General features: G+C 40.2%; 2 protein-coding genes across 4 annotated transcripts in view; one reads left to right on the top strand and one right to left on the bottom strand.

The window, feature by feature from the left end:
• Positions 1–16,448, top strand: part of MAPKBP1 (mitogen-activated protein kinase binding protein 1) — a 529,170-nt gene that overhangs the window by 211,346 nt on the left and 301,376 nt on the right. The gene's annotated exons all lie outside the window — the stretch shown is intronic.
• Positions 1–16,448, bottom strand: part of SPTBN5 (spectrin beta, non-erythrocytic 5) — a 96,207-nt gene that overhangs the window by 40,598 nt on the left and 39,161 nt on the right. For all 3 annotated transcript variants that reach the window (XM_050975224.1, XM_050975222.1, XM_050975223.1), the window contains exons 34-37: positions 16,299–16,409; positions 15,014–15,193; positions 10,877–11,080; positions 9,483–9,632 (exon numbers count right to left, since the gene is read on the bottom strand). In XM_050975224.1, coding sequence (XP_050831181.1) covers positions 9,483–9,632; positions 10,877–11,080; positions 15,014–15,193; positions 16,299–16,409 — 645 coding nt within the window. The remainder of the gene's footprint in view (positions 1–9,482; positions 9,633–10,876; positions 11,081–15,013; positions 15,194–16,298; positions 16,410–16,448) is intronic.

Here is a 16,448-nt window from a genome sequence, read left to right on the forward strand (position 1 = left end):
TTTTCTGCAGGTTGACAGGAATTTATTCTTTTTCATTGGATGTAATTGCCCACAGGCTTTTTTCTTGTTCAGTGATGAAACAACAGGATAAAATCCCCAGTTACAGGCTCTGATGGGACATGAGCAAAGACTACTCATGGATAAGGTTCACTCTGAAGTGTCTGTGGCTGGACAGACTGGGAAATCAGTCTGCTGTGAGTGATGGCATTTATCAGCAGAGTGTAATGTGTAATCCATTTTGTCAGCTCATGGCATCACAAGTATTTGGACAAGGATGGGAAATTGCAATCAGTAACTTTGCCTGGGTAAAGTGCAATTAACAGAGATGGAAGAAGAATTTGAGATCAGTGATACAGTGTGAAAGAATCAAGAGGCTGGAAAGAAACAGAATCGTTGAAACAACACAAATGCTAAATGTTTTGGAAAAGGGCCAGTAAAGGACATGGGTAAATCTGTGCCTTTAAGCCATAGATGTGCACAGGAACAAAAACCATCTAGAGAGCTTACTCTTGCTTTGCAAAACACCACAATCCTGTAGCAGTCTAACAGGGTGGGTTTTTATAAGAAGGAAAAGTTGTTCTTTGAAAGCTGCTTTAGAAAATCAGCCCTGATGTTCATTCTCTGGACAACTGCTTAACCCCCCAGAGCTTCTTCTGCAGGAGAGGCTTCCCAAGTTTGAACACATGTGCAGGGTAATCCATACCTTCTTGCCAGGGTCTGACTGCACTAAAAGGCCCTGGATGGATCCCTGCTCCCATCTGGGAACCTCTCTGAGGCTCAGCCCTGAACATCAGTCCCTGCTGAGCTGCACTGAGGTGCACTGATCCTGCCCTGATCCCCTTGGACAGACCCCACATTTCAGGCACTACCTTGCTTTGACGCCTGATCTTCAGCTGCTCGATGGAGTTTTTACTGCTGCCACCCCTCAGCCCTCCTTGGTGGCTCTGGGTAAGAGGACTGACAGCCAGGCTTGGCCTGACGTTCTGGCCCATTTTTGGGCTGTGAATATTTTGCATATATACAAAAATGCACAGGTGAATATAGTCCCCAGGTCAGATTTTCAAACCACTCTATACTAATCCATTCCCATCACAGCAACTGCAGTCAAGAAGAGAGAAAGGCCACTGTACAACAGGACCAAGTTTATAGCAAGTCTGGCTCATAAGCCATCAGAATGTCTAAAGAAGTACATTAATGCTTCTGCTCTGCCTTGTGTTTCACACGAGCCCCACCAGAAAGCAGACACTCTGTCATTCAAATTTTAGTCCTTTGATCTAGACTAATCATCAAATATATGAAAGGATGAGAGATCTCTTTTTTAGGGTGTTATTGGATTTAGTTTTCTCTTTTGAAGAAAAATATGTGGGTTCCAGGTCTGTCTACTGAAATACTCTATTAAACCACTTATAATTACCATTTGTATTTACACCACTGCTGCTAACACAGAAATAAAAAGTTATCACCTGAATCTCACCCACTGCTGTTTGGGGTGCACGGACATAGAGCCACATGATAGAGCTCTATTTTGGTGTTTCACATCTTCCTTTAAAAATACTGTAGGTTCTTGATACATTTCATGGTTTATCTACCATTTCTGGTCAAAAAAGATTTATCTCCAGGACTTTTATTCTGTAACTGTTAGCAGTGAAACTGATGGCTGAAGAAAGGGTCAGCTATAAGTTTTCCTGATAATATCCCTCTGATGGAAGAAAAAGGCAAGGGACAGCTACTGGTAAGGGTGGTTATTTTCCTTTGAGAAAGAGAACACAGACATCTGAGAGCAGGGGTGTGGGGTGGTGACTCATAAGCAGCTGCCACCAGAGAGCTCAGTGCCTTGCTCCCACTGAAACCCACTGAGCACAAATGACACTGGGCACTCAAAGCTCAATTCCTTTGGATGTTACAGCACTGGGAAAAAGTCCTCTTGACTACTGAAAGCTTTGGACTAAGTCCCCCAAGTAGAAGTCTGTGCAAATGCTCTTGGCAACCCAGGTTTTGACCCTGAGTAGAAAACTGGTGCTCAGAAAGAAAATTGCTGCAAAAGGGAAGGGGCTGCATACACTGCAGGGGAGGCAATGGCAATGTGCTCAGAGGAGAGCAGCCCCTGTAGCACCCACAGTGCTGCTGCCTGGAGAGCTGCTGAGGCAAAAAACTTCCATTTGCATTTTACACAGAAATCTTACAACAGCCATTGCTATAATCAGAACCACAATGTTTTAAGCAATTGTTATACCAGTCTGAAAGCAGAGTAAGAATTGACTCCCATGCCACAATGCTGGCCTGTCACCAATTACATCACATTTTGGCACACTTGTAGACAGGTCTCCTAACTCCTGCTCGGAATGAGACACATTGATTTCAAATACAAAACACTGCACAGCCCTCCTCAGGTAACCTACTGGGGTCTCCCACAGAGTACAGCAGTATAAACTTTCTTTCAAGTTTGTTTCTATTAAGAATCAAGGCCCATCTTTGGGAATTGGATATTCAGCCACAAAAAGCACAAAAGACTCAGCCACTCACTATAAAACAGATTTGTTTTTAAGTGTTCTAAAGATGCTTAAAACCACAAAATGGTTTTTGAGATTTCTGAGATTTTCTGGAACAAATTTTCAAGTTACTAACATTGTAAAGCTTTCCTTCTTTCTGGAGCTTTTCCTCGTTTCTGAGTTCATTGCATAGCTGCTGCATTTTTTGTACAAGTTAATGCAGAATTAAAAGCAAAGTCCAATTAAGAAAAAAAAAAATTAAATAAACAAATACTATTTACACAGTTATGTGACAACATATGCCAGGCCTAGCTTTTGGAGAAATATTGAATGAAACATTTCCGTCATTATCACAACTATGTTCCAACTTGGATGCCACAGCTTCACATTTATATGCACTGGAAAATGACACAGCCCCAAAAGAAATTTGTATTCCAAGAAGAGCAGTTTTTATTTCTCTAGAATAAAATATATTTTAGGTATTTGTGCAAATCCACTTCCTTCTTCTGCTTTTGCTCTTCCAAGTACAACAAACTTCTCAGATTTTGCCCCTCAATGCCTGTCATGGGCTTACTGCTGAGATTGCTGGAAAACCACAGAAAATCTTTCTGTTCTAACCATGTACTAAAAGTCTGAATTCTTATCAGTTTTAAAAACCTTCACTTAGAGCATGTAAGCAAGTCCAAACTATCTGCTAAGATAGAGAAGAATAAGGTTTGGTTTGACTTAATTCTGACAAAAGTAAATACTAAAAATAATAATAAAAATAATCTGAAATTTGCTTTAGCAAAGTAAGTAAATGTTCTTGATACCATGACTATATAAGGCTCACAAAAATGTTTTACTATGCTTCATTTCAGTAAAAGTTGTGAGAAGGTATCATACAATTACCACAAGAGGAATAAAAGACTCTAAGGTTGCTTATAAAAAGAAAACATACATTTTTTTCTACCATGGTGACATCACTGGCATCTGTCCTCACCATCTATATGCAAAATTCTAATGTTGAATGTATTTAAAATTTCTTTCCCTCCCCCCACTGCATGCTTTCTCCTGGGCATAAGAATATAGTAATCTGAAATTGGAAATATATATGGGAAAAATGCAGAGATAAAACTGCTCTTTTCTGATACCTGCTATGGTTGCTTCCTCACATCTATTTCCTCCTTCTTCAGAATTTGCAGTTTTGATCCCTGCCCTGTAAGTATTAGGTGTTAGACCAGAATCTTACACCCATACAACATCATCATTTAAATATTTACTTATGGAACATTTGTCTGAAAGCAGACTAAATTCCTCTGAAACTCCCCATAGTTTCACTGCTAGAAACTTTGCTGGGGTATCTGAATTTGCTGTGGACATTAAATTCCCTCTGTTTCTTTTCCCTCAGGAAAGGGTGGTACCTCTCCTTTTCTAAGAAGGGAAAAAAGTGATTTCTTCCTACACACTTAAATGCTTTGGCTTTTGAAACCAAGCCTTACTTTTAAAGTTACAAACCCAGGAATTAACCATTTAGAAAGATCGCATAATTTGACACGTAAGGAAATGAAAACAGTGAAACAGAAAAGAATTAAGAAAAACTACACTGAGGATTTTTTCCCAGATCCCAGTCTGACTACAGAATTACAGAATTGACTAGGTTGGAAAGGAACTTTGAGATCATCAGGTCCAACCTAGCAAGAAGAAAACCAGCTCTTGGCTCTAAAGTCTTGAGACTTCAAAGTGCTGAGCACTATGGCCCAATCACGCAAAGTCTGCAAGCAGTGGCGGGCTGTGTTAACAACAGCACTCAAATGGTTAAAATGAAACCCTTGTTTAGTGCTCAGAGCAGAGTCCTTATCTTCACTCTTTGGATCAAGCTGTAGCTGCAGCCTTGGTGACAGCAGAACGCAAGCGGCTTTCTCATTGTCTTGCAAGTCATCTCTAGGGAGCTAGAACATGGCATGGACGCATACAAAAATAAATTCATGCAGTTGGTCAAGCACAACTTAGATCTTCTGTTTGCAAATGTTCCTAGAATGGAATGCAGATCTTCACCACTCTCCTCCCAGTTCCAAAGGCTGCAATGTTGACGGCGATAGATGGACACCCTGGACGCGCTGTGTCTCTGTGGGTGGAAGCTGTGGTGTGAGCTGGTATTTTTGTCACAAGGTTGTCAGGATGTACACTTCTTACAGGGCATGTTTCCTGGGAAGGCCTCAAACCAGATCTTGTCCAGTGGCTAGAAAGCAATCCTGAGCAGCAAACAGGGTTTACTGATAGAGAGAGGCCAGCCCCAATCTCCACAGGGTCAATGGGTGGACCAGCTCTATCTGAATCATGTGTTTTGATAAAGATTGTTGGATTTGGGCTTCTTCTAAATTCTCTTACCACCTGGATCGGCACAGCAGTCCAAGGAGTGGCAAGTATCAAGGTGATTTTGGAAACCTTGTGGTGAGCAGGTGTTAGACCATCACATGGAGTCTTCCTAAACTCTGGCCTAGTTGAGGGGTAATTCTGAAAGACAATCAGCTCTGGATTTAAATCCTTGCTCATGATCTCATTCCCGCTAGCTGAATTTTCTCTTCCAGTCAGCACAGCTGGGGACAGCCATATGTCTCTGGATAAAGTCTGCTGGGGAAGGCCAGGATACTTGGAGGAAGTCACATGAAATCTTGTGATTTGAAGGGCTGGTGACCCACCTGAAGGGAAACCTTGTTTTGGTTTCTGGGTTCGTGGTGGAAGACCACAGGGAGTTTCAGGCACCTTCTCTAATCGTGGCATGAGCAGACTTGGATGAGCCTGACTGCTTCCATGGGAACCTGCTCGAAAAGGCTTTATCATCAGGCTGCACGTTGAAATGTAAAGCTTCATTGAAGTGTGGAGGTCTGACATTTGGACATTGCACTGGCTACAGCCTTGTTGGTGTGGCAGCGAATCACAAGGTTCCAGGGATGACTGCAGATTTTTGCTGTGGAGCATAGAAGCAGCTGGAATAGCAGACAGATCAACGTTCAGGTGTGATGCCCAGCTTGATGAAGCTTTGCAGGAAAGAACATCTGAGGGCAAAGACAAAGCAAGCTTCAAGGGATCCCTTTTTCCAGGGGAAATATGATGAACACTTTTTTCTCTTGTTGAATATTGCTTGTAAGATGCAGATGCAGACTGAGTGCCAGACCTCTCATGTGCGTGGTCCCAAGGATCCTTGCAAGCACTGGAGCACGTGGATGTCTCATCAGAAGGACTGACGCTTTGGAGACTAGCGCTCCCAAAGCCTTTCCTCTGGTCTGGGTGTGCCAGGATGACATCTAGCCTTGAACAGTAAGACACACTGCTGGGTGGTGAGATGGCATTTCCTGGAGCAAGCTCAGCAACTGATTGGCCAGTGGGAGGATGCCAAGCTGGCACTGGCATCTTTTGAAAAGGCTTGTCCTGCACGGCAGATTCAAAAGCAGGAGGTGGGGTCGTTCTACAGGAAGAGAGCAGCACTTCCACAGTGGAGATGTAGGTTGCAGGTGAAGGTTTGCAGCAATGGTCCCCGTATGACATTCTGAAGCTTAGTCCTAAATGATGCAAAATTCAAAGCCACAGAGCTTGCCTTCCCCCCTGTGCTTAAAACAAAGTCCTAATCCTTTTTCCTTTGGCACTGGAAATTTCCATTCTTCCTCTGAAGCAAAGGAATGGGAGATGAATAAACATTCTCCAGGAAGAAAAATGCGAGCAAAAAAAAACCACATTCAAAATAAAAAATCTCAGCTCTTCTAAAACTGCTACCACCTCTTGTCATGTCTGCAAAGCGATATGAGTGTGGGATGGGCTGAAAGATAAATTATGGAGCATACGGCTCTGCTCCCTGAGTGTTCTGACAGTGAGACTGCAGACAGAGTAGGAGGGAGCCAAAAGTGCCTGCCAGAGACAGCCTGCAAACTCGCTGTTATTTCATCTGTGGAAAAAAAAGCAGCTAACCTGAGCAGTGGATCTGCTGCTGTGAAAAGATCAGAACAGAGCAGAGAGTATCGGACGGTTTCTGCTCAAAGTAAAAATAAGGTTTTTTTCTTTCTTTCCCTCCTTCAGCTGTTAATTGTCTGCGCTCTGCATGACGAGATCTCAGTTTGCAGCTCTTACAAGAAATTCCTACAGAAGTTCCATTTGATGGCACAACTGAATTAACAACAGCAAAAAAATTTGCCTAATTTTCTTCACATGTGCTCTATTTTCTTTAGCACAGAACAATGGTAGATGATATTCTGCAGAAATCCTTTGAAGGCTTAAGTAACATGGATGTAATATAAGATGCTGGCTTAAAGTCAAACCTGTCACAGTGGCACAGACAGAGAATGAAAGAGCAATTCTTAGTAGTAGTTCTTAGTTTAAAATACTCCTCTGTTACCTTCTTCCTTCGCCTGTTTCTTGCTCTGGTCTATGGCATATGAAGTACAGCCAAAACAGGATTGAAAAATTATGGCATGCTTCCTTACACAGATATTTTGCAGACATAAGAAGCGAAATGCACATAACAGCCTTAACTCAAACACAAAAGTCAGAAGAAAGGCAAAGGGTGGAGAGATTGCTTCCATTTGTTTGCCTGACAGAAATCCTTTCTGAATGTGTGTTTGCTTTTGTCCTTTCTGAAAGCAGCAAATGATGAAATTCCCATTGGGAAAATGGTTTGAGAGTCTTCAGCTGATGTCCTGGCTGAGTTCTTTTTTAAAAACATGTTTGAAAAAAACTGCTTTCCTATTATCCTGCTTGTCTGTATCACTATGCAGCCACATTTTAACTCTATATAGTAGTAACAGAGTTCAATCCAAAAGGAATAGATTTCTCTTCCAAGAGTTCTTCAGCTGCAGAAAAGTGAAATACAAGTAGTGACTAAGGAACATCACTCTGCTGTCAAATTGTTTATTCTGATCTACATGGCAGATGGCAGCAGCTGCAAAAGACAGCTTGACTGTAAAGTGTGGTCTGTGTGAGGAGCTGTTGGAAGGGACAGCCAAGTACCCTCACTTTACTATTCCACCTTCTGGATACTTAGTGAGGAAAACTGAGCACCAGACTCCCTGGAAATTCACAGAGAGGATACTGTGGGGAAAAGATTCTGATAACAGAACTGCTCTTCATTGTCCTCCAGGTCACAATCTTCATTCTCAGACTTTGCTTTGGCTGAAGAAACTTTTGGTTTCTGATCTCACCATCAGAATAGCTTCTGATGAACACTTAGCCCTTTTGTGGCAGTCTATGTCACAGCCCATGGCAATGGCAAATTCATCCAAACAAAGAAGTGAAATGAAGTGCCACTGACCTGTAGAGAAGGTGCTGGGGCCATACCAGAAATGCCAGGTGCATTACCCTTTCATACCCTTTCACGTATGAGTAATACAGACTTTTGCAACCAGGACTCACAATTGAGGGGCAAAAAAATCACTGACCCACAGTGGCTTCCTACACATTTACCCCTGCATTACATAGAGAAAAGAAGATGCTGCAGTGATAGTGCCTCTGTGTGTTGGCTGATATCCATTTAATGAAAAGAGAAAAAATGCAGTGGCCAAACTTTCGTAGTGTTTACATTTTCCTTGATAAGCTCCTATGCAGGAGCTTAACAAAGATGTACCACTGCTTGGTAGGGAATTGAGGTAGATATAATGCAAATCATGTAATATGCTGTACAGGCAACAAATAGTGAGCAGAACTATGTAATATTTTACACCTAGGTGAAACTCTCTGCTTCATGTCACAAAAGCCAGAACGCAGCTCACACTTACCAAAAGACCTGACCATAAAGGACCATGCAGACATGCATTTCCTTCAAGGAAGGAGTAGCAGAAAGCTCCAGGCCCATGTGCCACAAAGGGTTAAGTATCCTGCATGGCCCAGGTCAGAGTCAGTTTCCAAAAGGATTTAGTGCCAGTGGCAAAGCGCGGGTGGAAAACAGAGCTCAGTACAAAATGAAAGCCATTATATTTTGCTCTCAGTGGTCTTGGAGAATTAAGAATTATTCTTCCTTAATGAAAAATGACCCAGAAGTGCAACCTTATCCAGCATTGCACCAATCCTTCAGTTTGGCAACCTGCAACCCATTGATGTGGTTTGTGTGCCAAGCCTCAGCCCAATTGCAGCAATCCATCAAATCATGAATTTTCAGAGTGACTGCACTCAGTTCTGTAACAGCAAATGCCAGACCTTGAAATGGAACCTTTTAAAATAGTTACATGAATCAAAGAAAGTGCAAGAAAGACAAAATATAATTCAATAATAGTGAAAAAAAATCTAATTCAAGAGCTGCAAAATGCTGATAAGAAGAATATCCTGCTTCTCTTTGCATTGGTTATATCTGCTCTCTTTTTTTCATGAGACAGTCTTTTTCACTAGCTCTAGTTTTTCTCAACTGCATCAAACAGAAGTTAATACTCCTTAAAAATTTGTTCATTGTTGTTCTACTCCTATCAATTCCCTTGCAGAACTGAGAAGTCAATTCACTTTTCTGTTTTAGCTCACACTGCTGACATGCATTTTCCACTAGTTGCATTTTCCCAGCATAACTCTCAGCCTGAGGTGAGAATTCCAGCAACACCTGCAAAGTAAAATCCCTTCAAACCCTCTTTAACATTTCCTTTCTGTTTGAATCCTACCAAATTTGCCACTGGTTAAGCAGCTGGCAAGCTGAGATCTGTTTGTAAATTGGACTTATATTGGACTCTTGTCTCCCTCTTCTGTTGTGATGCTCATATGTTCCCTCTTAGGTATATTTGCAGTGAATTATCTTTCAGGCAAGGATCATCTACTTGTTTCTGTTCCACACCTAAGCCCCATGAGAAAGGAGAGCTTCTTGCACATTGCTACAGTCTCCAAGTGATACCACAACACAAACAATGCCAATAAAAGAGACTGTCTTGTCTGTACCCAGGCACAAGGACTTCAAGCTGTAGGTGAACACCGTGGCCTTTTTAGTTTGAAAGGGTTTACATGCTGGAAGAGTTTTAACTGCTTATTTCAAGTTTATAATTTGCTCACCTCCTGTGAGTTCAGGAGCATGTCGAGGTGATCCCAATCCTTGTAGAACATTTGTTCTTGGTGTATTTTCTCCAGCCACTCCTTCTTCTGTCTCCATGCATTGTATACATTTTTCTTCTCTTCCGACAAGGCCTGCAGCTTCTGCTGAATCTGAAAAAAATTTCCAATTAAAAACTTGTGTTGGTCTTTATATCCCATAGTCCAGGTAAAATGACAGAAGAGAGGATTAAGTGGAGTGGTGGATAATCCTTCTAAATTGCAACAAAATTATTAAAACAGAAAAAAAAAAAGTAGAACAAGTTCTAGCACTACTGTTTGGGCAGAGAGATAATCAGAGGTGCCTCATTTCTGCAATGGAGAAGTGCTTCTTACAGCATACATAGCAGTCCAAACCAAGAGCAAAGAAAGGTAACTGTTCAAAGTGCCACTTCTAGAATCAGATCCTAATTCTTCATTATCTTTAAGCATTAAGAGTGCTATTACAGCACTTCAAACTTTTATGTGATAGATATTAAAATATAAATTATCAACATAGCATATTCTTCTAGTCAGTGAATTCATGCCACAAGGCTAGACTTCATGCAACTTCAGCTTTCAAACACTGTACATTCACAGGCCTTCTATGAATGATTTTTTTTCCTGCCTTTTTGTACAGGCAAAGGACTTTAAAGTCAGCAAGATTTGTAGTCATAGAGTGCAATATTCAGCAAATTTTCAGGAAATAGCTTGGTGAGATGGGAGAGTAACTTGCACAAACTCTGCATTTTTCTGAAGGTATTCAAGAGACATGTTAATGAATTATCAGGGAGAAATGAGCTGGTAGGTACTGGAAAAGAAATAAATGCTGTGGGAATCTTACAAGCTATTTATCTTGAGTAAAATGACATTTTGATTTAAATCTTTCATTTCCAGGGAGTATATTTTACTAGTGTGAATTTTCTAGTGTAATTTTTTTCTACAGAAAATGTTTCAATCAATCTTTAAGCTCTCTCATATGTTTGAGTGTTTTTATTCTTTGGTTGACAGGATTTTGTCCAGACTGTCCTGGTGTGGGTATACCCCTGTAATACAAAGTGTAACACTTGTTTGAAAATCCAGTTTGGGAAGATGGTAGAATTGACTCAGTGGCTCAGAACATGGTGAACTTCTTGAAAAGTCCAGATTTGCTGCAGGGAGCCTTCAGGAGATGCCTCCACACATCTGCTGCTGGAGCTAGAAATGGAGCAGACGTTTTTGTGCCCAAGACAGGTCACATACTGAGGCAAAGGCTGGCCATGCACAGGGACAAGGTGGGTGTAGACTTGTATCTCACAGTGTGATAAAATACAGAATCACAGTCACATTGGGGTCCAGTGCTGAACATGCATGACTGAGCTCAGAGGAGTTTCAATTACCTCTTTTGATGGCATTTCCTCATCTTGCAAGAGGGACTGTCCTAGCTGTACAACGTGACTGTGCTTCTCCTCTCGTGCCTCGATCTCTGCCAGCAGCTGCTGATGCTGGGTGAGTCTCAGGCTGCTGGTAGATATGTCCCGAATAGACTCCTTGGCTCTCATTTCCCTTATTATTTCTGCTGTCCACAAGAAATAGTCCCACACCTAAAACCCCAGAAAATATGAAAATTCAGGTTAAGGCTCAAGCTTAGGTTAGCAGGCAGGAAAATCTAAGGCTGACTCTTCAACTTAAGTGAATAATACGTAATAAAATGATAGATAAATAAAATATTTCATTAGTGCTTGCAGTATTTCTATGAATTTTATAAGGATGGATAACACAACTGCAGGAATTCCTATATACTGTGTTACATGGTTTGTAGTATCATAATCAAACTCTCATATCACATCAGTGACAGCATGATCTCATTTATTGCCCTTTAATCCATCTTTATTAAAGTATTTTCTGGTGTTATTCCCTCATAAAGGATAAACCTACATTTATGTGACCATTGTTAGGTCATCCTGAATTTCTGTGAAAACCTTTTCCTTATAAAAGTCTATTTGAAAATTAGGTTATGCACATATTTTAAAATGAGAGTGAGAATTTTCAGGCGAAAAACAAAAAGGGAAAAGGGTAAATCACAGTTTAGAAGAAATTGCACACACATATCATGTGTGTGGAACTATAGGACTGAGACTGGGAGGAACAAGTATGTCATGCTAGTTTACTTTCAAAATCTGATGAACCAATGAATATATTTGCAATAACTCAAAATGTGTGAAGCAATTATGAGCATGAAAATGCTAAAAAAAATCCCTGAGGTTTATTTTTAAACTGTGATTGAAGAAATGGGTACAAGTAAAAATAATTTGTTGTTCTCTGTATGTCTTTTTCTCCATTTGATTCTATACCTTCAACAGTCTCTAACTTTAGGCATCTTATTTGAATCTGCAGTAGAAGTTTTGCTGTTATATCAGTTGGTAAAAACAAGGACTGTAAGGGATATACAAGGGATTATATAATGATGATAAAAATAGGTCAGGATTATTTTATTCAGTTTTTAGATGGTAAATGGTCTTTCAGTTTTATAAAATGTATTTTAAATATATTTTATTTTATTAATAGTAAATGTGGAAGAAAAATTCTCTTTTATTGCAGAAAACTTTTCTTTTTTTTTTGTTTAGCTTTTAAATGATTACTGGCTTTTTCACTGAAGGAAACTATGTAATGGAAATAGATTCTTGGCTGCTCCATTCTACCCATAGATTTTTGTTCATATCCTGAAAATCTTGTAAAGACAGCCAGGAAAAAATTCAGAAAAGCACCACAAAATTGAAACTGGCCAATCTGGGGTCTTGACCTTAGCCTTTAAAGCCAAGATGCTGCTTTTTTAAAGCCAGCAAACACAGCTACTAAGTGACTCTTTAAAAAGACTGTGGTCCTTTTAAAGGGGCCCATGGTAGCACACACCTGTTGGCATAATTTCCATTTGTAGAACTAACTCACTCACACACCTGGATGTCACTGTAGACACTGACATTGCACTTGGCACTGCAGATGTCTAAAACTCCCTGAGACTTTGAGCTAAGCATTAGGAAAAAATCCATAAGCCTCAAAATATATAATGCAATGGAACAAGTCAAGAGCCAATGAGAATTTACGGGATTACCACTGCCAGCAATATTTAAGGATAGAGCAGGCATCACTCTGGAGGAAACTCCTAAGCAGAGCCTGACTCTGATTGTGCAGATACTAGCACAAACCTCAAATTAAGAGCCTCAGATCATTCAGAAATACTTTGAGTCTGTGTCCACACTCATCACCCTTGACAAAGTTCCATGGAAGATCTGAAGCCCTCTGCTGTGCTGTGTGTTGCCAGCTAGGCTCAGCTCTGCTATTTAGTCACATTAAAATTGTACTTGGTGGGGTATAAGGAGGTACACTAGATGATGGTGCAGAATTCCCATTTTATGAAAACTGATTTTTTTTTTTTGTTTCACTTAATCTGTGCATAATTTTTTAATGAAAGAGCCCTGTGGACTGCATGTGAACAATATAATGAGAAAGTTCTTGGAGCAGCTGTGACTAGCATTAAATTTGTGGACCTCTTGGCACAGCAGAAAGAGGAAAGGCAAATTTGCCTCTTTGCATTCAGCAGTTTGGGTGATATTCTGCAGCAAAGCTGCTCTAACCTACTGCAGAGTTTCTGAAATTCTTATGGTTATTAGCCATGGCTGCATGATCCTGCCTTGTCCCATCTGGGCAGGAAGACAGGCTTACCAAACTGCAGAATCAGCTCTTCACTTCTTCAGGAATTATTGTCATGTAAGAAGAGAGGATTGGGAATACTTTTTGCCATCAGCCTGACACCAAAGAGACAGGGAGTTGCCTGAGGCATAGTCCTGTCTAGACACATCACTGAGAATATGGTTACATAGCTTTGGCATTTTGTTTTATGATGTCAAGAGTCATGAAGATCAAAGGACACACTGGCAGAGCAAGACACAAGCTATAGATTTGTCATTCAGACCACAGGCTGCATCACACATTTCAGACAAAACTCAAACCAAAGGTGTTCTGCATCATTACAGCAATAAAATAGAATATTTTAGAATATTTAGTGTTAGAATAACACTCCCACAGATGGAGACAACATTTTTTATCTGAAGTGAAAAATTAAATCCATGATGTAAGCAAGGAAGTAAATCAATAAAGAAGTGAACTCTGAGTGACTACATTTTAATGGTCAAATCCACCAAGATGGATTTGTGTGACTACATTTTAATGGTCAAATCCACCAAGATCCACCTCCTGATGAAAATATCTCCAGGCTGAAGACTTCAAGAATCCAATATCTATGATAGAAAAATACATTCTAAAAGTTTGCCTTGTTCTTCCTATCAGTCCTAAATACTGTTAGAAAGACTGGGGAAATGAACTTTTCACCTACATCAGTAAAATCACACTAATTTTACCCATCAACAGTTCTGCACATGACAATGGAACTTGTAACAGTTGAAAAACAAACCAAGAAAACCCTCAAAACCCCCAAGCTGCCATAAACATCCTTTAACCATATAACATTTCTTCATCTAAAATATGACAGGTAATGCTGATTTAAACACTTATAAGAGACTTAAAGTGGATTAATTGAATGTGCAGATGCCTCTCATGCTAAAAAAACCAACCATGTACACTCTGCTGTAGTCTTGATCCCAGACCACAGCCCAAAGAAAAACTTGCAGCAAGTTTTTTCCAGGTGACCATACTCTGGACACTCCCTGCTTCCCACTAAAAATGGAAGCAGAATGTGAAGTACCAGAAGAATTTTGAATTGACACAATAGTTACACTTGAACCAGTTCAAGAATAGAAGAATGTAAATGCATTCTTGAAATCTACATTGGCAATTCCCTTCATGATACAAGGGGATACTCTTGCTGGTTCTGCACCTGCAGAGCTTGCAGCAATAACCTACTGATCTGCAGTGGTGTAGCTCAAGTGCCTTCACTGAGACTACTGACTGACATTTGCAAAGCATTCCATGGCAAATCACAGCTCAGTGACCTGCTGAGTTCTTTGGAGACAAAGCAACTGTGCATTGCTGATTTTGATGTTCTGCTGACACATCCATGTCCCTGTTTGAGCAGCTTGAGAGGTTAGTGCAAAAATCAGTGAGTTGCATTTGATACGTTCAATAAGGTAAGTGAACCAAGGGTTATTGCATGCCCTGAGAGAGAGCAAACTTTTATGTATTATAAATGGGACAGTAACACCTCTTTTTGTCACTCTTACTCAAGTCTTTGAAAAGATTACTTTGAAAAGTCCTGCAAAGCAGTGACTGCTTCTGACAGCTGACAATTATTCCTTACACCTCTGGATGGAAGCTTCTATTACCGAAGGTAAAAAAATCCTTATCCTATAAAAAAGATCCTTATCCTCGAACACCTTTCTAAATATCTACGAGCACTAAGTGCTTGATTGATAACACAGAGAGCACTTGCAGCCTTTTCCAGCTTGGAAGTGCACCTCTGACTCACACACACTGAGACAACCTTCCCTGAGCCGTGAGGGACAAATGGCAGAGGTGCTTACATGTGCCTGAAACTCATAAAGCTTGTAGGCTTGTTCCAGGAGCCTCCTGCGCTGCTCCACTTTGGACTTCAGGGCCTTCCAGTTGGTCACTATTGCCTGCTGCTTTGCCTTCAGGTCTTCCACCTGCTTCTTGGAGCAATGGGGCAGCACCTGCTCTGCAGAGTGGATCAGCTCCTGCAGCTGTGCACAGGGGGTGAAAGAAGAGGGTAACAAGGAGATCCTGCTAATGTTAGAAAATTTCTGATAAGGGCTATCTTTTCTGTGCATGAAAATACAATTCAAGCAACATTTCCTGACTTAACTTTTCTCATATTAAGCAAAAACTTCAATAATGTCTGTTCTATGGAGTAATAGTGACATCCAGTGTTTGCCAAGGCTCATCACAACAGTGATTTTTCAGATGCAGATTTGTTTTCCCTTTTTTACTACACCATTTATTATATGAATAATAAAAGTAGCATTATAATTGCTATTATAATGCAAGTAATAGCAAACCAATTTTTTCCTCATTGATCATATAGGTTAACTGTGACTACATTCTCTTCATGCATGTCTCATGCTTTTTTTCCCTTGAAAGTAATGAGAAGTTGATGGGATCAATTCTAATGTCACTGCCCCAAGGCCAAAATATTTGAGGCCACTGATAAGTAATACTGGGATAAATTCAGTAATCTCAGTAATCTCACGCTGTGTTCTACGCTGTGTATACTATTACATGTATTATACAAGAGTGAAAACTCAAGCTAGTTTTAATTGGTTTGTTGAAGCCAATCAGGTTTCCCATATACAAGGTACCTGTTCTCAGAAAATTTTACATACTTGTAAAATTTACATTTATTTACATTACATTTACATATTTGTGAGCACCATCCTTTTTCTCACAGCCCAATTTGTACCAATATTACTTTTCTCTGCACATAAAACTGATTCTGGATTTTTCCTTGTAATCACTTGGAACACTTTGAAGAAGACAATAAGCATATCACAAACCCTAGCATAATCCTACATTTCAAACCATGATCAAAAATATCCCTGTGAATAACTTCAATAGTCAGTAGTTATTACAGTATGTGCCTTATTTGAAAAGTTTTAATTACCTACTTTATCACTGCCATCAGACCTTGACTATATAAAAAACCAGAAAATTAAGGGAAATCACTAGAGATTTCCAGGCTTTCTGTGAGAGACTTTAATAATTTGGTTCACAATACCAAATGATTATCATGCTTATCTTGGAAACTTGAACTCTAGCTACACATTGAAGACTACAAATGACTGCCATTACCTGCTGCTCATTCCCAGAGAGCTCGTGCTCCAAGGCCACATGGTTCCGGAGCTGGGCTTGCACACCTCTCATGTCCTTAGCAACAACATCTGGAATACTTTTGGACTTCTCCTAGAAAGCAGAAATCAGAGAAAGCTTTGGTTTTTTCCT

Source organism: Serinus canaria, chromosome 5 (assembly GCF_022539315.1).
Source record: "Serinus canaria isolate serCan28SL12 chromosome 5, serCan2020, whole genome shotgun sequence".
Taxonomy (NCBI): domain Eukaryota; kingdom Metazoa; phylum Chordata; class Aves; order Passeriformes; family Fringillidae; genus Serinus; species Serinus canaria.